Source organism: Nyctereutes procyonoides, unplaced genomic scaffold, assembly GCF_905146905.1.
Source record: "Nyctereutes procyonoides isolate TBG_1078 unplaced genomic scaffold, NYPRO_anot_genome, whole genome shotgun sequence".
NCBI lineage: Eukaryota > Metazoa > Chordata > Mammalia > Carnivora > Canidae > Nyctereutes > Nyctereutes procyonoides.
The window spans coordinates 13,966,294-13,986,755 of record NW_026575120.1 but is presented as its reverse complement, the minus strand read 5'-3'; the positions used below and the strand labels follow the sequence as shown (position 1 = coordinate 13,986,755).

The 20,462-nt window shown below is 45.1% G+C and overlaps 1 protein-coding gene across 3 annotated transcripts in view; it reads left to right on the top strand.

Moving 5' to 3' along the window:
- RAB11FIP1 (RAB11 family interacting protein 1) overlaps positions 1-14,781 on the top strand; it is a 29,403-nt gene extending 14,622 nt beyond the window's left edge. For 2 of the 3 annotated variants that reach the window (XM_055334950.1, XM_055334951.1), the window contains exons 2-6: positions 728-1,170; positions 2,341-3,142; positions 4,153-6,033; positions 6,807-6,915; positions 12,993-14,781. In XM_055334950.1, coding sequence (XP_055190925.1) covers positions 728-1,170; positions 2,341-3,142; positions 4,153-6,033; positions 6,807-6,915; positions 12,993-13,211 — 3,454 coding nt within the window. In that variant the 3' untranslated portion in view covers positions 13,212-14,781. The remainder of the gene's footprint in view (positions 1-727; positions 1,171-2,340; positions 3,143-4,152; positions 6,034-6,806; positions 6,916-12,992) is intronic. The other variant, XM_055334952.1, reaches the window with a different exon arrangement.
- The last annotated feature ends 5,681 nt before the right edge of the window (positions 14,782-20,462 follow it).

Here is a 20,462-nt window from a genome sequence, read left to right as displayed (position 1 = left end):
TCTGTGGCATTAAGTACATTCACATTTTGGTGCAACCATCACCACCATCCCTGTCCAGAACTTTTTTATTTACCCAACTGAAACTGTACCCATTAAATACTAATTGTTCATTCACTTCTGCCCTCAGCCCCTGGCAACAACCATTCTACTCTATGAATTAGACTGCTCTGGGTGCCTCATATATGTAGAGTCATACAATATTTGTCATTCTGTGACTGGCTTTTGTTTCACTCTTTTTGAAACAAACGAACAACACATATAAGCATTTACTCTGTCTTACATTTTCTATTATTCCCTGACAGGGACCCATCCTATAAACTTGCTTTTTTTTCCTGAGATTTTTATGTAAATTTGCATTTTGTCTTCTTAACTGTATGAGATCTTTGCATTTTTACTCTATTGAAGAAAAATACCAGTCAGAGGAAATGATTTGATGGGATATTTTATTTATTTTATTTTCAGAAATAGCTATTGAATCAAGATCCTAAGTGACTATACATGAAGTATAAGATCCAATCATAGCTTTGCCTAGTGGGTGTCTTAAAAATAAAATTACCAGTCCTGACCTCAGTCCCTGTCCCACCCTCTACTCCCAAGAAGAGAGTCCAAGAATATGTTTATATAAGAGGCTGGTGGTAGCAGAGAAGAGAGGCCAGTCAATGGGGACTGTGAACATTGTTTTAGACTTTTTGATCCCAATGTAACCTCTCAGCCTTTCTCCTTGTAGGTGGTACACCTTGAAATCCAAACCAGGAAAGAAGGATAAAGAGCGAGGAGAAATTGAGGTTGACATCCAGTTTATGAGAAACAACATGACTGCTAGCATGTTTGACCTCTCCATGAAAGACAAGTCTCGGAATCCATTTGGGAAGCTGAAGGACAAGATCAAGGGGAAACCTAAGGACAATGCATCGGACACTGCCTCCGCCATCGTTCCCAGCATGACGCCCTCAGCTGATAGTGACGATGAGTCTCCTTTAAAAGACAAGAAAAAGAAATCGAAGATCAAGACTTTGTTTTCCAAGTCTAATTTGCAGAAAACACCACTTTCCCAGTCCATGTCTGTCCTGCCTACGTCAAAGTCAGACAAGGTCTTGCTTCGTCCTGGAGACTTTCAATCCCGGTGGGAGGATGATGACAATGAGGATGAGTCGTCTTCTGCCTCGGATGGTGAGTTTTCTCCTCCTCCTTGCTTGAGCGCTCTTTCTCTCTCTCAGCCTACTTTGCTTTAAGAGAGAAGAAACAGGGCAGCCTGAGTGGCTCAGCAGTTTAGCGCCGCCTTCAGCCCAGGGTGTGATCCTGGAGACCTGGGATCGAGTCCCACATCAGGCTCCCTGCATGGAGCCTGCTTCTCCCTCTGCCTGTCTCTGGCCCCCCCCTTCTGTGTCTCTCATGAATAAATAAATAAAATCTTTTAAAAGAGAGAGAGAGAGAAACAAGTCTTAAAGATTTTGATTCGGTTCCTTGGTTACTGAAATGATGGTCATGAGGGAGCAGGTGATGTTGGCCATGATGATGGTGATGATGGTCATTATGGTGGATAATCTTGGTTACAAAGTCTTCTCTATTTCTAAGTGTTCTGGTTTCTAAGAATGTATAAATTCCTTTTCTAAAATGTCTGGCTCTGTTGCTGATGTCCATTAAAAAAAGCTTTGAGGGGGTGCCTGGGTGGCTCAGTCAGTTAAGCATTTGCCTTTGGCTCAGATCACGATCCCAGGATCCTGGGATCGAGCCCCACCTTAGGCTCCCTGCTCAGCGGGGAGCCTGCTTCTCCCTCTGGCTCTCCCCCTGTTCATGCTCTATCTCAAATAAATAAAATCTGTATATGTAAAAAAAAGCTTTTGGAATTAACAGAATGCATGCATCCAGGTTTTTCTTTTTTTAAATTAAGGGTAAAATCATGGAACCTTAGAGTAATTCTGACATTTCATTAGTTCATCAGGTATTTATTGAGATCCTATTAATGTGTTTAACCTTCATGGGAATTATCCTTAATTAAGGTTGAGGAATCTAGTTCCTTTAACTGTGAATTTGAACTTCAATTTCAATGCCTAAATTCTTACTTTTGGCCAGATTCGGCCCTTCTCATTGGTTTAATGCAGGGTTTCTGGACCTCAGCACTCTTGGCAGCTTGGGCCAGATAACTCCTTGTTGTAGGGGCTGCCCCATGCATTGTAGGATCTTTAGCCGCATCCCTGGCTTCTACCTGTTAGATGCTGTAACACACCGTCATGCCAGTAAACAAAAATGTATTCAGGCACGGAGAGATGTTACCCCTTTCCAGTTGTGAACCAGTCATTTAACTTGTTTCCTTTTGGTTTTTGTTTTTCTTCCCTGCAGTCATGTCTCACAAGAGAACAGAGAGTGCAGATCCTAAGCAACTGAACCAGAGCAATTTCAGCCTGCCCAAGAGGGAAGGACCCTCCTTTTTTGGTGGCCTTCGGTCTAAGAATGATGTCCTTTCTCGCTCTAACGTCTGTATCAATGGGAACCATGTTTACTTGGAGCAGCCGGAAACCAAGGGCGAGACGAAGGAGAGCACTCCCTCCTCTTCCCCGTCTCCCCAGGGCTTCCGGAAGAAGCATCTGTTCTCTTCCACCGAAAACCTGGCGACTCGGTCTTGGAAGGAGCCTGGGGATGGAGGGGCAGTGTCTTCCGACAGGCGGTTGTCTGAGTCTTCCACAAAGGACTCTCTCAAATCCATGTCTCTGCCATCCTACCGGCCACAGGTCAGTGGGGATATTCGGGAGAACGCAGCACTAGCGAGCTTGGAGGCTGCAAAGGAAACCAAAGAGAGCAAGAAGCAGGAGAATAAGAAGTCCTCTTTGCTGTCCCTGGTGACAGGAAAGAAGGACGCAGCCAAGGGCAGCGAAGGTGGAAGCCCTCCTACCATCCCAGGGAAGGAGACAGAAGGCACATCGATGGAAGTCAAACCGAGGGAGGACCAGCCAGGGCCTGACGAAGACCTAGGGAAACGATCTGAGAAGGATACTGTGGCCGTTGTCTTTGGACAGGGCCGCTCCCTGAACCCGTTTGAAGAAGTGCGGGTCACAGAACCTGAACCTGACCGACAGCTCACGTTTGAACCCACACCCCCCGTCGGCTCTACGAGGGCACCGCAAACGAAAGCTGTCAAGCCACGGTGAGTCCTAGCCCTCCTCGGGCAGGGGCCCACACCTCACTGTCCAGGGTAGTCAGCAAGGTCTACTGGCCGAGCAGATCTTGCTTGCTGGTCCGTGGTCGTAGCTGTGTATGGCAAGCATTTCATCATCTGAGTTATTTTTATCAGCCTATACTGCCTGCCTGGCCCACCCTGCCCGGGCTGCAGTGGTGCATCCCAGCCCAAAGCCCCTGCCAGCAGGCGCGGTCTGTCCATCTCAGTAAGATAATCAGACCCCCGTGGAAAACTCAGCTGACTCTGAGTATTGCAAATGGGAATGCCAGGTTTTGGCTGTGGTATGAGCAGAACATGTGTTTTTATTTAAAGTTCTTTTTTTGTTTAAAGTTCTTATCACATATTGCCCTTTCAGGAGGATGGTATCTTTCCTCCTTGCAACGTGGCATTGCTTTGCTGGCACGGGAGGCCTTTGGCCCACTCTCGAGGATGCCTGGGACGGTTCTCTGAGTGTTCAGTTGTGCATCTTGTTGCAAAAGCCTGAGTGAGCGTCGGGGGGCTTCTGCTTTCAGCATGACTCACATTCACACTGACAATGTTTCTGTGGTCTGGGGTGGTAGAGACTTTTTTTGAGATTCTGCTTTACTTTGATTTCACACACATGCACACACACACACACATACACACACACACATGCACGCAGACTGTTCCTCTTCAAAACTGGTGCCTGTTACCCTGAGTGCATCCTTTATTGCTTTGAAATTTTTCAATGTATTTTGTTTATCACCAAAAGAGACTGTAGGCTGTTGCTTTACCTGGAGCTTTCTGTGTTGCAGCAGCCCTTCGCGTGGCAGATGTGCTTGGTGATAAAAGTGTCCCTTTCATATGTTATTAATGTTCCTTCTCTAACTTCTTAAAATACTGCCCCAAATATTAAAGTGCTCTCCCCTTTGGAACACCTTTATCCTTTAAGTGTTTATCGCCTCTCACAATGAATCTGCAACTGACCTGCAGATTTTATTTTGTCCTTTTTGCAGACTGGACGTGTCTCCAGAGGCTCCAGCCACAGCCAGGCTTCCTTCTTCCCCTGACTCTACTCTCTTTTTTTCTGCTCTTCTGTCCAGTTCTGGCCAGACACCTGTCCCTTCTAAATTGGGGTGTTGTGCAGAGACACCATCCTCTGAATCTCCTTCTGTCTTCTCTTTCTCATCTCCCATTGTGGCTCCCATTTCCACATCCACGCCGGTTGAAAACTGGCCCCCCACAGACCAGGGCCAGGCCAGTCCTGAAGAACCATCTTTGCTCCATAAGGCAGAATTGTTAAGAGAGAGTTTAACACAAGATCCAAAGACTGTTTCTTGTGCCTCGGGGTCACGTTTCCAACAGCTCCCCACTCCAGCGTGGAAGGGAATGGAAGATTATCCAATGGGGAAGACCAGTGAGATAGGCCTGGAGAGCACCGTCGGTCATGACTCAGAAAGGTCTCTCCTGAAGCAACCTGAAATGGCCCAACGGGAAGAAGTTCAGAGGGCTCCCCACTCAGAACAAGGCTATGCCCCTTCGTCTCAAGAGGCCCAAGAAGTAACACTTGCTCCTTCATTCAGAAGTGGCCAGATTGAGAGCCCGGCGTGGAGGCCTCTGATGGGGGAACACACAGGCTCAGAGCATCCATTTGGGTCTTTTGGGGAGAACAGAGTTAAGGGGGGCAGCATGACTTCTGCAATTAAAGAAGCGGCACCCCCTCTTCAGTCTGGAGAATCAGCTCCCACTCTTGGCTCTGTGATGCAGAGACACAAAGAGAATGTTGACGAAAGCCGAAAGAAAATCAAGAAGCGTGTATCATTTTCAGAGGAGATCTTTATGGAAGAGGAGCTAGAGGAGTCCACTGGGTTGGTGGAAGAGCACAGAGATAATCCCCAGGAGGTGACACACAAAGGAGCCACCTCTGGAAACCTGTCAGATGGAGAGCCTGCTGGGTGTTTCCACGCAGAGGTCACAGAGACGGAAGCTGTGTCTGCACCTGGGCCAGTGAAGCATGGTGTGCCAGCTTCCATGGCAGACCCCCTTCACTTCCCCTCTTCCAAGGAGTGTGTCTCAGAAGGCTCCGTGAGTGAGGCAAGCTCAGGGAAAGACATCCCACTCTTAAGGATTGAGCGAGACCATACGCCTACGGCTCAAAATCAGAGCAAAGCCAGTGATCACGAAGGTTTATTGTCTGATCCCCTGAGTGACCTTCACTCTATCCCAGGTATTAACTCTCCAGTCATGGCTGATCTGGGCTTAACCCTTCCTGCAATTCCTGAAGTGGCGTCAGATGACGAAAGGGTGGATCAGGGTGAAGATGACAGAGAGACAGCCCAGGTGGCAGCCCTGCAAGTAGGACCTTCCTCCGTGAGCATGTCACATGCCCATCCTGAGATGGAGAAGGGGCCGAGGGGCGAGGCAGATGGGTGGGCGGCGCCTGTAGAGAGCCTGCCTGACCTCGGGTCAAAAGCACCCGAAGCATCTGTTATGGCCTCTTCAGAGCCAACTCCAGCTTCAGGAATTCATAAACCAGAGCTTGGCAAGAGCTCACGCTTGGATAAACAGCTGCCAGGTCCTGGCTGTGGCAAGAAGGAAAAGCTGATGGGAAATGGGAGTCCCAGCCAGCCTCCTGATACAGCCCTCGACTCTCCTGTACCCAGCCCCTCCTTTTCTGAGACCTTTCCTATTACACACTCTTTCCCCAGCCACCCACATGCTGACACTCACCACACCAGTACAGCAGAATCTCAAAAAAAAGCAACAGCAGAGGGCTCCGCTGATAAAGTGGAAAATTCTGGCAAGAGGAAGCTGCTTCTTCAGGCCTGGGTCTCACCCTCAGAGACACAGCCAGTCTCAGCTCAGCCAAGCACGGGAACGGGGTCAGCCAAGCACAGGTGAGAGTCGGGGAAGATTGTTTTGTCAATGTGAGCGATCCTCCCCACCTTCCCACGGCCCTTTTTGCCTTTTGCCTGCAGAGATAAGGGCTTTCTAGCTGCATGGATATCCAGGTGGTACCTCCTGCACATTTTGCTGGTAAGGCTCATTTTTAAAGGGTCTGCCCAGTGGTGGGAACACCTTCTCAAGATACTCCTGCATTTGCAGGGAGGATGCAAGATTAGTCTTTAGAGATAGTTTAGGAATTACGCTGGACAGTCAGATTTGGGGCTCTCAGATCACAGAGATGTCTTGTGACCAGTACCTTCCTAGTATCAGAAACCAACTGAGATGGAGTGATAGAATGGGGCAGTGTTGGAAGCTTGCTTTAAGCTCCGCCCAAGGTAAAGCTGGCCTGTTTGTTCCCAACTCTTTATTGTGGAGGAACAGAAGGCTCTGTAGGGACTCACACAGGACAGTCCTAGGCTGTAGCTGCCTCAAAAATAAGAGGCTGTGTCTCGTGTTCTTCTGACATTGATAATGAGATAAGGGTCTTGTGAGAACATTGGGACACCTGGTTGTTGAGTGTGCTTGGTTGGTTTGTGTGCGGTGGCCTAGTGCTGACTGCCCTCGTTACCACAGGAACACTGGCGTGTGTGAGACTGCAGGTGTGCACAGAATGTATCACCACTCTGCCCTCCTGTCTGTCTCACTGGCTGCCGTCCGTGAGATGGATAGTTTCTTGGTTTGGCCATTGCAGAAAGGTCTAAGGATCCTACCCTCTTCTCTTTAGACTTCATCCCGTGAAGCCAATGAACACAACAGCCACCAAGATTGCGAACTCCAGCTTGGGCACTGCCACCATCATCAGTGAGAACTTGATCAACGAAACCATGATGAAGGTATGTCTTCTCCAAGAAGTAGGCGTGCTACTCAGGATCTATTTAAAAAAAAAAAGTTTCTAGAGTCACCATTATATATACCTCCTTAAGGCAGCAGGTAACACCAGGAGCCACTTGACCCTATGTCTGGGTCTTTGGACAATCTTTGGAAGTCCCTACACTTCCCAGGGGATTATTATTGTTCTCCTCATATTTACTTAATTATTGTTGAATTGCTTGTGTCTCAAGCAATGTGACTGATATGGGCGCTTCTTTCTAGCAAGAAGAAGATATGACCCACCATCTGGTCTGTTCCAATCAGGGATTTTTCATTTTCCCACATATCCTTTCTTATCTTTTGGCAAGAATGTAAAATTCTTGTGGTTGTTAATCATTGCCTAGATATACTTTTTTGAAACTTTATTCTGCAGTCATTTCAAACTTAAAAAAAAGTTGCAAAGAATAGTACAAGGAACCCCTATAAACCTTTCTTCCCTATTCATCAGTTGTTGACATTTTACCACATTTGCTTTATCATTTTCACCCTCTCTCTCCCCCTCCCTCTCTGTTCTCTCTTTATATATACATCTTTTTTTTTCTTTTGTCTGAACCCTTGGAGGGTAAGTTGCCTACCTCATGCCCCTTTTATCCCTAAATACTGAAGTGTGGAATTCCTAAGAATAAGGACATTGAATCAAGATCAAGGTGTTTAAAATTGGTGTCATCCTCTTTTCTCATCTGTAGCCCATACATGCACTTCACCTGTTGTCTCATAAGTGTGCTCCTTAGTTTTCCTGTTTTTTCTTTCCAGTCCAGGATCCAATCCAGGATCTCTCGCTGTTTCGTTGCTGTCTCTCTCTCTAGGCTCCTTTATCCTGGAATAGCTCCCCCAGCCTTCTTAAAGTCTCTCAAGATCTTGACGTTCTCTAAGGCTTTCTATCAGTTGTTTTGTAAAATTTTCCTTGGTTTGGATTTGTCTGCTGTCTCCTCATGGTTTGGTTGAGGTCACACAATCCTGGCAGGAATTAACCTCGAAAATCGCGGGTCCCTCTCGGTGCATCATAAAAGGAGGCACATTATGTCCGCCTGTCGCGGTAGTAGGAATGTTAACTCTGATGACCAACTTTAGGAGGTGTCTGTGAGGTTCTCTAGTGGAAAGTTGCTATTTTCCCCCATTTACAATCAATATGAAATTCGTGGGGAACTAATTTCAGATGACGTAAGTGTCTTGTTCCTTACCGACCTTTTGTTCCCAGGCTTTCATATGCATTGGTGAATATGGTAGTGTTTGAAACACTGTTCTTTTTCATTCAGTAGTAGATCATAAGCGTTTTTGCATGTTACTACTTAATTTTTCTTTAAAATGGTTATAGCAATATTTACTTAACTGTTCCCTTGTTATTGGATATTTGGGTGGTTTTCTGTTTTTCAGTGTGAATAACACTATCGTCAATTTCTTGCATTGAACTTGTCCCCTTAAGCTAAATTTCCAGGAAGAATATCGCTTGACTAGAGGATCTCTTCTCTTTCAAAAGCTTGGGCTTATATCAAACTCCAATAAAAAATATATATATATACCAAAAAAAAAAAAAGCTTGGGTTAACTTTAAAAAAAGAACTCCTGCCCACCAACCAAACCAAACCAACCCCCTGAATGGTCTCTGCTTTGCAGTGTCTCTATCCTGCCCTTTCTGGTTCTAAAATCAGAAGGATTTAGAGCACTGTCTTGTTGCAAACCTCAGGGCTTTGACTCATTGGTCACGTGGGCTGGAGGAGAATGATTTACTGAGGGACTGGTGGGCAAGGATGTGTTGCATTTCAAATATGTGGAGAGGAATTTCCTGACTACTGGGGACCACCACCATCAGTAGAAATAAACTTTATTTCTGTTTTAGTCCATGGCATCTAAACGCTTCATTCAATCAGGGGTTTTACATCCTCTGTACTGTAAGATACCAAGTAGTTTTTGAGTTATTAGAACAGAAACTTCTTGCTGTGTCTCCTTTACTCCTGCAAGCATTTTTAAAGTGCCAGTTAGTTGTTACTATCTCTGGCTCCATCGCCTGTCTGCCACCAGGAGCTAGTGAAAGGCTCACTGAAAGCTGGAGATCTGAGGTTCAGGTAAAGAGGCTGAGTAGTGGTAAGAGATGGTCAATGCGAACAAGTTAGCATCTTCCAGCCGCCTTGCCTTCTCTTCCGTTGTGCCACATGCTGCCGGGGCTGATGGTAACTGAGCCTCATTCTCAGAGGTATCTGGTATCTGCCGTAGCCAGCATGGTGTACCTGCTGTGTTTTAGCCCCAGCCTAAAAATGCACCATGACTCGCCTGGCTCAACTTGGCTGGTGTCTGTGGGTGTGGAGAAGAGGCTGCGCGTACTTTCCTGGAGCTAATGATATTTATCAGGAAACCAGGCAAAAGAACAGCATAAAAGGGACAGTAATGAAAACCAGGGTCATGGAGCAGCCTCCCATCCCCTCTTCCTTTTACTGTGGAATGCAGCTGGGCTCCAAAGAGAAACAAACACCTAGCTCTCGGGAAGTGACCAAGACCCTTGGCTCCCATTTTATTTATTCTTCAAAGCTCATTTAGTCACGGGCTTATCTCCTGGCCCTGACTGAGAGAATAACTTGCCTTAAAACAAAGGCAACTGCTGCTTATTTTGCTCATGATCTGTAAGCCCAACCGCTGCCCCTCTGACTGCCTGCAACAAAGGGCTTAGTTCTGGACCATACCTAGTAAATATTCTTTTTTTTTTTTTTTATATTTTGAGTATATATGGAAAGTTTCCTAGAGACTCCTCGTGGCCCTCCATATAACAGATGCTTTGTACTAAGCCATAAATAATATTTATAAAAGTAACTACTCCTTGGAATGTTGCAAAGTAAAAGAGAGGTTAGGGAAAGAAATTGCATAGCTAAAGTTATGAAAAGCTAGCCGAATCATTACTATAGTGGTTTTTTTTTTTTCTTTTGGTTACTGTTTTAGGGCCTCCACCCCTTATAGATGATTTATAACTTAGGAGTGTTATTTATTTACCCAGGTGGCTTTAACACTTCCATTTAAAAATAATATAGCCAACTAGATCCAAAAATCATCTATCCTGTTAATAATGGAAAAAGTTGGATACAAATTTGAATATACGTCATTATTATTACACCTACAGGAGGGAACATCCAATGTGAAAATCCTGGAAGGAAATCTGTGACAATGGGCACTGTTTTTTCTTGAATTAATGGGTATTTTCTTTGTACCTCTTCCTCGCCATGGCTGTTGCTCACTTTCTGGAATGCTGGATTGTTTTATAATTTTTTAAATCATCACATATCTAGGATTGCCTAATGATTTCAAAGACTTATGTACTTTTTCCTTTGGATTATGATATCCAGATTAAATAGCTGTTTCATAGTTTGTAAGGCATGAAATGTACATGCCTTTTCAACCCCATGCATTTATCATAAGGAAATATTTTAGAGATATGATCAAAGATTTATGCTCATGCATTTTAATAAAAACAACCCTCCCCCCAAAAAACAACCTAAATATCTAGCAATAGAGAGATGAGTAAAATATAATGAAATTTTAAGCCTCCAGGGGCGCCTGGGTGGCTCAGTGGGTTAAGTGTTTGCCTATAGCTCAGGTCCTGATCCTGGGGCCCTGGGATTGAGCCCCGCATCAGGCTCCCTCAGTGGGGAGTCTGTTTCTTCCTCTCCCTCTGCCCCCCCACCCCCGCTTGTGTTCTTGCTTTCTCTGTCAAATAAATAAATAAAATCTTTTAAAAAAGTTTTTAAGTATCCATTAGAAATGATTTTTGCTAAAATTTAATGATAGGAAAATGCTCATAAAATAATTTTAAAACACTTGAAAGCCATATTCTGCATGATGCTTAAAGTTGTAAAACATACCATAAAGAAACCAAGGAAGAAATAAGAAACCCAACTGTTACGTGTTGAAGTTACATGATAATTTTTTCTCTCTTCTGTCTTTGAGATTTTCCATTATGAGAAAACATTCCCTTTATAGTGAAAAACAGAATTCTGTTATTTTGGGGGGAAATTAATTTTTAAAAAAGATTTTATTTATTTACTTGAGATCCCAGGACCCTGGGATCATGACATGAGCCGAAGGCAGTTAGCTGACTGTGCCAACCAAGTTCCCCTGGGGAAATTAATTTTAATTCATTTCCAAAGTCTAGTTGACCTATCACTCCCCATCTTTGAAGTTTGTCCCAGTCTCCTATGTAGCTGTGGGCTCTTGGTTGCCCAGCTCTCTGGAACCCAAATCCCTGTGCCCCCGTGTAAGGCACTGTAGGGACCTGGTCTCTACTCTCAAGGAGCACCTGCCTGCTCCTGCCTCCAGATGACATCTTCCTTATTCATCAGTGGAGGGACACTTGGACTGCTTCCGTAGTTTGGCTGTTGTAAATAATGCTGCACCCAACATAGGAATGCATATATATATTCTCCAATTAGTGTTTTTATATTCTTTGGATAAATACCTAGAAGTGGAATTACTGGATCGATTCTAGTTTTAATTTTTTAAGAAACCTCCATACTGTTCCCCAGTGGCTGCACGAGCTTGCATTCCCACCAACAGTGCATGAGAGATCTTAAGCATTTTTAAGTATACAGATAAGTAGTGTTAAGTACATTCACATTGTACACCCAGTCTCCAGAATTCTTTTCCAGACACTCAACTTTTTGGAGATTGTTTTAGCATTACAAATAGGATGATTGAGGTCCAGAGGAATGTGTGCCTTCAACAAGTTGAAAAACAAAAGGATTAAGGGAGAAGTGGTTTTTCAAAAAAGTAGTCCAATATCTCACCTATTTCTGGGCAGCCTGTGTTAGGTGAAAACCTGCTCTGTGCATAGAAATGTCGGTGTGTACTTCTTCTTCCTTTTTTTTTTTCTTAAGATTTTTTTAATTTATTCATGAGAGACACACAGAAAGGCAGAGACATAGGTAGAGGGAGAGGCAGGCTCCCCACTGGGAGCTCCCCAGGACCCTGGGGTCATGCCCTGAACCAAAGGCAGATGTTCAACCACTGAGCCACCTGGGTGCCCTGTCAGGGTGTGCTTCTAAGCCAGTAATACAGGCACTCTGCTTTCCTTCTGAGCCAGGATAAGAGGGATGGGATTTCCCTCTGATTTCTAGCTAGTGGATAGGCAGCTTACGTCACTGGACTGAGCAGGGCCTTTGATTATGTTGTCAAAAGAGTGAATGATGATTCTGCTCTTGACTTAGTTTCTCCAAGTGGAGACTTGGTACAACATGGTACCTTTTTTCAGTCCTTATCTTGTGTTTCCTCATGGTTTGGGCCTGGTCACTTTGCAGTTGGGTTCCAGTCATCCCAGATTATAAATGCTGATGGAGTAACTCCTTAGGGCTCCTGCTCTTGCCAACAGTGGTACAGCTCAGCCCTGGCTCTGGCCGCTGTATGCCCAGAGGGTACACCATGACGTCTGAGGGTGATGACTAGGTGATGCATTGTGGTGGCACTTAGCATATTTCTTGAGTGTGAAATGACTTAAAGTGGGGTCTCTGAGTGGCCAGTGCATCAACCTAACCATGGAGTCCTGCTGAGTGTAGTGGAGGAAGCAGCAGGTAGTCTGGGATGAGTGACTACCTGGGGTGATGGCAGGTGAGCATCATCTCCCGTATCTTCTGTCATCACTAGGGTTTCTTCATGGGCCACCTTAGCTTGGGGCTCTCAGCTTCGCATTGATATTTCACTGTGCCAGGTCCTAGTGTTCACAGACTTCCAAATCTCAAAATCCCATTTCCTAAAATCTCAAATCCAGAGTCTAATCCAGGGGTTTGTAGCCTATGAGCCAAGTTTGGTTTTTATGTTTTTAAAAAGTCATAAAACAGAAACAAACAAAACAACAAAGAACAGGCAACAAAGGCCATATGTAGCCTGCAAAGCCTTAAATATTTACTCTCCGGTCCTTTGTCCCTAACCAGTTTTCCACCTGAATTGAAAATACGTTCCCAGGAGACCCCGATCGCTAATAACGTTTTCCTCTTTTATATTTCTTTTAGATATTTGCCTTTTTTGCTGACTTTACACTTTTTCTTCCCTTTCTCCCCCTTCTAAAGAAATACAACCCCTCGGACCCTGCCTTTGCTTATGCACAGCTAACCCATGATGAGCTGATCCAGTTGGTTCTCAAACAGAAGGAGACAATAAGCAAGAAGGAGTTTCAGGTTCGAGAGCTGGAAGACTACATTGACAATCTGCTAGTCAGGGTCATGGAAGAAACCCCCAACATCCTCCGAGTTCCGGCTCAGGTCGGCAAAAAGGCAGGAAAGATGTGAACTGTCACCCTTGACACTGAGACTGTTCTGTGAGTTTGTTTCTACCTGCTCCTGAGGTCAGGGACTCCGTATGCCTGATAACCAGCCTTCAGGCTCCAAGTCACCATCTGCCTCCCTGTGTGTTATCTGGCAAGAGTCAGCTCCACCAGCCAAAGCCAGGTTAATTATTACAATGAATCTCTTGCTGTACATTCCCAGGGGTTTGTTTTTAAATGCCACTGTGCCTTTAACGATATTGTAAGTACTTTATTCTCTGACCAGAGATGTGGTCATAAGATCTGTCCAGAGATTCAGATGATGCAGGGTTATTCGGGTATTTAACATTGGGGTTTTCTTTCTTCGATATTGATGTTTAAAATACATACTACCACCCCCACCCCGCCCAGTCAGTAAATTAGGGGGTGAAATGAGAAGGACCGGGCAGTTGGTGTTGCATTACACTTACTTGCTTGGTTTTTTAGTAGCTTAGGGTGGCTTTTGGCTGCAGGTGCTAAATTTTGATCCTGTGCAAACCTTCTGGGCTTCTTGGGCTTGGTCTTGATTTGCCCGAAGCAGGGGAGTTTAAAGAAAGCCTTTGAGTGTGCCTTGTAGATTCTGAACGAGCTGCCTTTTCTAAACACCAGCTACCACTACTCTTTAGCCTTACAACATGTTCCTTATCGATCCACAGGGCCTGTCTATGGAGACATGAGAAGTAGAAGAGGGCATGTGTCACTTTGCACTCACTAATAAGGGTTGATCAAAGTCTCATGGTAGCCAGGTTCCTGCTGGCTGGTGTGGCCCCATCAGTGCCTTGAGAAGGGATCGGGTGACCCAAGCATTTATTAACTCAGTTCCACCAGGTATGGAATGATTTTAGTAGGACTCCTGTGGCCTGTTCCCTTGGTGCCTTTGCTTGGCTCCCTGATTTCCTCAGCAACACTTCCTGGCACTCCTCCACCATCCTTGTTATAAAATTATGAAGAGCAAGAAGATAACACTTAGTTTTGGTTGGTGGTATTTTTAAATCTAGACAGACACACCTTTTTTCTTTTCTTTCTTTCTTTTTTTTTTTTTTTAAAGCTAGGACACTTCTGAACTAATAGCCCTGGTTCGGGTCCCTCAGGTAGTTTCATTGTTCGGAACCTAATACTGGAATTAGAATGTTTCTGTGTTGCTTGTGGCTGTCACAGAATCATCTCAGAGCCTTGAGCTCCCTTGGGGATGGAGTGGGGGAGAGGAGATCACAGGCCAGCATGGTGGGCAGGGCTCGAGGCAACAACGGTTATAAGGCTGGGGGTCTTTTCTGTATGTTCTTGTTCTTGTTCTATGTACCGGAGGAGGCAAGACGGTTGTCAGCAGAACCCCGTTCAGGAGCACATGTTTGCTGCAATGTTAGTTATATCGGAGCACTTTAATCCGAAGGATGATACTATAACTTGATTAATCAGCTTTTGATTACCTATAGCTGTTTTATTTAATACTCTCTTACAGAAGTGGGGACCACTGTAAACTTCTCAGAGGACTTGTATTTTTGTAGTGCTATGAAAGTTATTTACATACCTATAAAGAGAACCAGATATTCACCTCAGCTCTGAAAATGTACATGTATATATTCATTCTGCAGTATATTTTTTACTTATAAGCATATTTTGACTGTGATAACCCAAGGGCACTGGGGTCAGGTGTGCTCTGAATGATTTCTCCTTAGAAGAGTTGGTGTGGGGACCTGCATTGCTCACAAGAGGTGCTTGGTCTGGAGATATTATCTGCTGCTAGGACCTCAGGTATGTAACTCAGTCAGTGTTTGAGAGGGACATCAGGGTAGGGGAATGGATTCCTGTGCTCTGAAATGCACTTAGGAACTCTGGAGAATGAAGGACAATTTACTTCAAGGGTGTCTGGCATCTACCACTGCTGGGAAAAAAAATCTAATTTGTAGCATTCCTGTACCTCTCAAAGTAGATAGCCTGGGAGGGCCTTAGGTAATGGCTGTCCTCGAGGAGTCTACTTTGGGGAAGGATTTATCTAGGCAAAGTCTGCTCTGAACCTTTAGCAAGGGTTGGTGAATCAGAGCAATGGAGCTCCTACAACTGGCATGTGTCTGAGGGCGTGCACCCACCCACAGGAGGAGAGTTGGGACTTGCCTTGAGCTACTATAAATGCTAACCTGATTGAAGGACTCTGGGAGAAAGCTGTGTTCTGGAGAAAGAAGCAGGAGCATCTCTTTTCCTGGCCTTGCCTGACTGCCTCCAAAAAGAGCAGTTAGTACTTTAGGAAAGCATCAGATTAAATACGGAACTTCAGTGGGGAGGTCAGCCTCCTGAGGAAAATGTCAGTCCTTTGCCTATTTTCTATCATCTCATTCCTTGAACTTTGACACATTTCCTGCCCTCTATTTTATTCCTGTGTGCTCTCATGGGGGGGGGGGGGGCAGAATGGAGGAACAAGAAAGTCTGACCTTTGCCATGCTGAAGAGCTGTTGACCTTGAGTGAGAGGTATGTGTGCACACGGATGGGATACGTGTGTGTGTGTGTGTGTGTGTGTGGTTTCCAGCTTTGCTAACAGCAGGAGCTCAAAAGGGCAGAGAGGAGGGAGGAGCCATGACACTCAGTCACATACCATATTGAAGGCCAGAGGCAATTTAATGTTAAATTAGGTAGGATCTTCCCTCCTTCCCAACTGACCTTTGTATTTCCTTTTTGAGAACTATGAATTAATGATGCCTCTAGGCTGACGGATTAATTGCCCTAGGTGGAGAATTTAGCCTCCTAGTAGTCATACCAACCTAAACTCTGCATTTCTCAATATCTATTATGTGAGCTACTAACTTGACCTCTTCCACCCATCACCCAGCGTTTTTGAATTATAAAATTATTTCCTGCCTTGTTACTTTGGGAATTTTTAATCTCTTTGGTTTTGTTTTTAAGAAGTAACCTAAAATTTCTACAACACTAAATAAAATGGTACTACCTTTCAAAGATTTGTGTGTGTACTTTGGTGTGGGTGTGGGTGCAGTAAAAATGTCTTCTGTCTTCTGGAAAACCTCTCTTGGGGAGTAACCAGTGTTTCTCACCGCATGAGTATCTCTCACCTGGATTCCTGTGGCTGCCACCTTGCCTGGTGCCCAGAGGTCCCAATGTCCTTTCTCCTGCAGAGGATAGGACATCTATGATACCTTCCCTATGACACATCTTTTATCTTGGCCTGCAGAGACCATGGCATTTACGAGAACATCCTTTGAATTCTCTGACCCCACTGCTAAGAGCTGCCACCTTTTCTAGGGCCTGAGCAATTTTGGCTGAGCATTTGATTAAGTCCCTTCCCCAATCCCCCCCCCCCAATTTCCTAGAGAGTAAAAGCTTCACTGTGGGGGACACGATTTATTTATTTATTTATTTATTTATTTATTTATTTATTTATTTTTATTTTTTTTTAATTTTTTTTAAAATTTATTTATTTATGATAGTCACAGAGAGAGAGAGAGAGGCGCAGAGACAGAGGCAGAGGGAGAAGCAGGCTCCATGCCCCGGGAGCCCGACGTGGGACTCGATCCCGGGTCTCCAGGATCGTGCCCTGGGCCAAAGGCAGGCGCCAAACCGCTGCGCCACCCAGGGATCCCTGGGGACATGATTTAAATTCAGATTGGCTTCAGACTGCCCCAGATCTAGAAGCCAAATCCCTGGTGCAGTCAATTTAATTTATTCATTTCTGAGTAGCAGGTATTGGGGAAGCACAGAGAATCTTCTCCTGAGTTCAGCTTTCCCAGAACTCTGAACCTTTTCTGGTGAGGTGAGAGGTCTGCCTGCCTCCCACCCATAGTTCCTGCTTCAAGGGCCCTGACCTCTTGAAAGGGAGGAGATGCTTTTTCTTGCTCAGTGATAAAAGTCACATTGTAGAGGGATAGGCAGCCAGTGCCTGTGAAGCTCCCTCATGTGGGAGAAGGGAGTGCCCCTGAAGCATCCCTGGTTACCCTAACGTTGTCAAAGATGGGACCACCACGTAAAGTGATAGGAGAGCAGCTTCTCTTAAACACAGCCCTCCAGGTTCCATTCAAGAAAAAGAAAAAAAAAAGCCCTGGGGAAGGAAAGTTTCATTATGCAAATGACCCTAACTTTTCCCTCTGAGATCACCCACCCCTGTCTGGTCCCTCGGGCAGGCTACTATGTCTTTCAAACTCCAGCCCAAAAAGAAAAAAACTCCCTCCTGTCTTTGAAGTCTCAGGCCAGCTGCTAGTAACAGAAAATGTAAACACCACACACACACACACACACACACACACACACACACGAAAATAAAGTGAATGATCATAGGACATGTGGACAGCATAAAGAGTGGACTTAATCAAATCCAGGGTTCTGAGCTAAAGGAAGTCAAGCCCCTGAACCTTGGGAGCTTGGTGGGCATCTGCCAGGAGGCTTCAGGCTCTTGTCTTGGCCTCTTAGTTGGTGTAAAGGCCTCTCCTGGTCTGCCTCTGAAGTAGTGTCCACTCCTGCCCCCTCCACTCCCTTGTCCACTCAGTCTATAGATTTTTTTCTCAGAAAAGAAGAATTCTTAAATTCCCCACTCCCAAGAGGTAACTAACCACTGTTATTTTGATTCTTTGCCTGGCATTTTGCCCCCTCACAAATAGATACACTTAATTTTTAAAAAAGATTTTATTTATTTATTCATGAGAGACACACACCACACAGAGGCAGAGGGAGAAGCAGGCTCCATGCAGGGAGCCCAATGTGGAACTCCATCCCGGGACTCTGGGATCATGCCCTGAGCCAAAGGCAGAGGAACCACCCAGGCGTCCCTACACTTAATTTTTTTAAAAAGAATTTTAATTTGGATGTTTTTTTTTTTAATTGAGGTATAGTCGACATACATACATACAATACATACAATATATCCGTCTCAGGTGTACAAGATAGTGATTCGACATTTTTATACATTAGCAAGTGATCACGACCAATCTAGCTCCCGCCTATCACCACACAGCTCGTAGGGTGTTCACTATACTCCCTGTGCTGTATGTCGCATCCCTGTGTCTTATTTAGATATGCTTTTAAATGCAGATGGGAACAGGCACTATACCGTACAGTACGGGTTGCTTTGAACATTTCTGCTTGCCTTCAGATCCTGTTCTGCAACAAGGACAGATAGTGATTCTGGGGGAGGACGTGCCCCAGCCAAGTACCTCCTCCCCGGGCTCCCCAAACACACGGAAGAGCCATGGTGACTGCGGCACAATCCAGGGTGCTCCCGTCCTGGTTCTCATCACAGCCACCTCTGGACCAGAATGAGCACTTGCTGGGGAAGTACCCCACCCCGGCCTCCCAGGAAAAGCATACAGGGTGTGCTTAGGACTCTTCAACTGTGGCCCAAGCATCAGCAGCACAGGTACCCCTTAGCCCTAGAACCCAGTCTCTAAGCAGATGGACCCTGTTCTCTCGGCTTCTCTTCAGGTGTCATCTTGGGAGCTTTGCAATCTTGCTCTCCTGGGAAGGCTGGAGCTTTCACTTCGCATTCAAAACAGGCTTCCTTCAGCTCTGTATGGCCACCATTCTCCAAAGCCCCAGAATCTCCTGCAAGAGAGTGTCTTCAGCCTCTAAATGTTTGAGTTTTTTACACAAAAACCTGTATCAGAGTCCCTGGAAATAGTCACTCTGCTGCTACTGATAAGCCCTCACAGAGGTGACAGAAAGCTGCTCCTCTTTGCAAATCAAGTGCCCTTCAGGCTGAGCCTTGAATGCAAAAGGAAGGCTCCTTTGTTGCTTTATTATTCACTAAGCATATACTATTTCTAATTCTCATCAAGGTGCATAATATTTCCATTATGCAGATGAGGAAACTGAGTCTTAGGCATCAGAACTTTAGTTCTCCTAGGATCACATACTGAGGACTTAAGAATGGATTTGGGGCACCTGGGTGGCTCAGTGGGTTAAGTGTCTGCCTTTGGCTCAGGTCCTGATCCCCGGGTCCTGAGATGGAACGGCATCGGGCTCCCTGCTCACCTGAGAGTCTGCTTCTCCTTCTGCCTCTGTCTGCACTCCCCCTGCTTGTGCTGTCAAATAAATAAATAAAATATTTTTTTAAAAAGAAGAAGAAGAAGAATGGATTTGAACTCCTCATCTGTCTGATTTGGAGATCTACACAGAGGTCAGCAAGTACGGCCAGTGTCCTGGTTTTGTACAGCCCACGAGGCAAGAATGATTTTTACTTTTCTTTTTAGCATCAAATGAATGAGTCTGGGGTTTTAATGTACAGAATGATGACCACCATCAACAACACCATGCTGAATACTGGAATTTTTACATTTTAAAAAAGAATTTATTTATTTATTTGACAGCGAGAGAGAGAGTGAGTACCAGCAGTGGAAGGAGCAGAGGGAGAAGCAGACTCCCAATGTGGGGCTCGATCCCAGGACCCTGAGATCATGACCTGAGCCGAAGGCTGACATTTAACCAATGGAGCCACCCAGGCACCCCAAATTTTTACATTTGTTAGCAAAAAAGTCAAAATAACAATATTTTGTGACACATGAAAATCACATGAACTTCCAATGTTAGTGTCCACAACGTTTTACGGAAATATTGCCATGCTCACTCGTTTACATAATGGGCTATGGCTGTTTCCAAATTATAAAAGCAGACCTGAGGAGTTGTAACAGAGACCTTCTCATCTGCCAAAGCTAAATATTTGCTATCTGGCCCATTCCAGAAAAAGTTTGCTAACCCCTGGCCTAGGATCACTTCAGGGGTCAAGGAGATAATGTTCTGATTCTTTTGGAATCCTAGAGGATTGGAACAGGCAGGGAAAATGGTGTGACATTGATGGGGGAACAGAGGACTAGCTGAGTACAAAGCACATTGACAAGTCCTTGAAACGGGGCGTGACATTCCTCTACAGACTCAACTGCCTGGATGTTCATACTTTGCTAAGGGCAGAAGGCAATCAATCTTAAGCCGACCCCCCAGGATCCTGTAAGCCTACTTTAACATATAAAAATTCCTTTAGAAATTTCTCTTTATCTCTAAACCCCCAAGATTCATGTTGGCAATCATCCCCCAAGCACATGGCCCACCAATATCCATCTGAAGGGTCTCATGACTTAGGTTTCATTAGATGGTAATAAGTGACCTTTTCCCAACAATAGGTAAGCCCCCTCAAGGTCCTGGAAACCTTGCCTCCAAAATTCCTTAGAGAGTAGATTATCCTCAAACCCCTCCCAACTCCCAAGTATATAATCAGCCAACCCTCACAGGCCCAGGGCAGCTGCATGG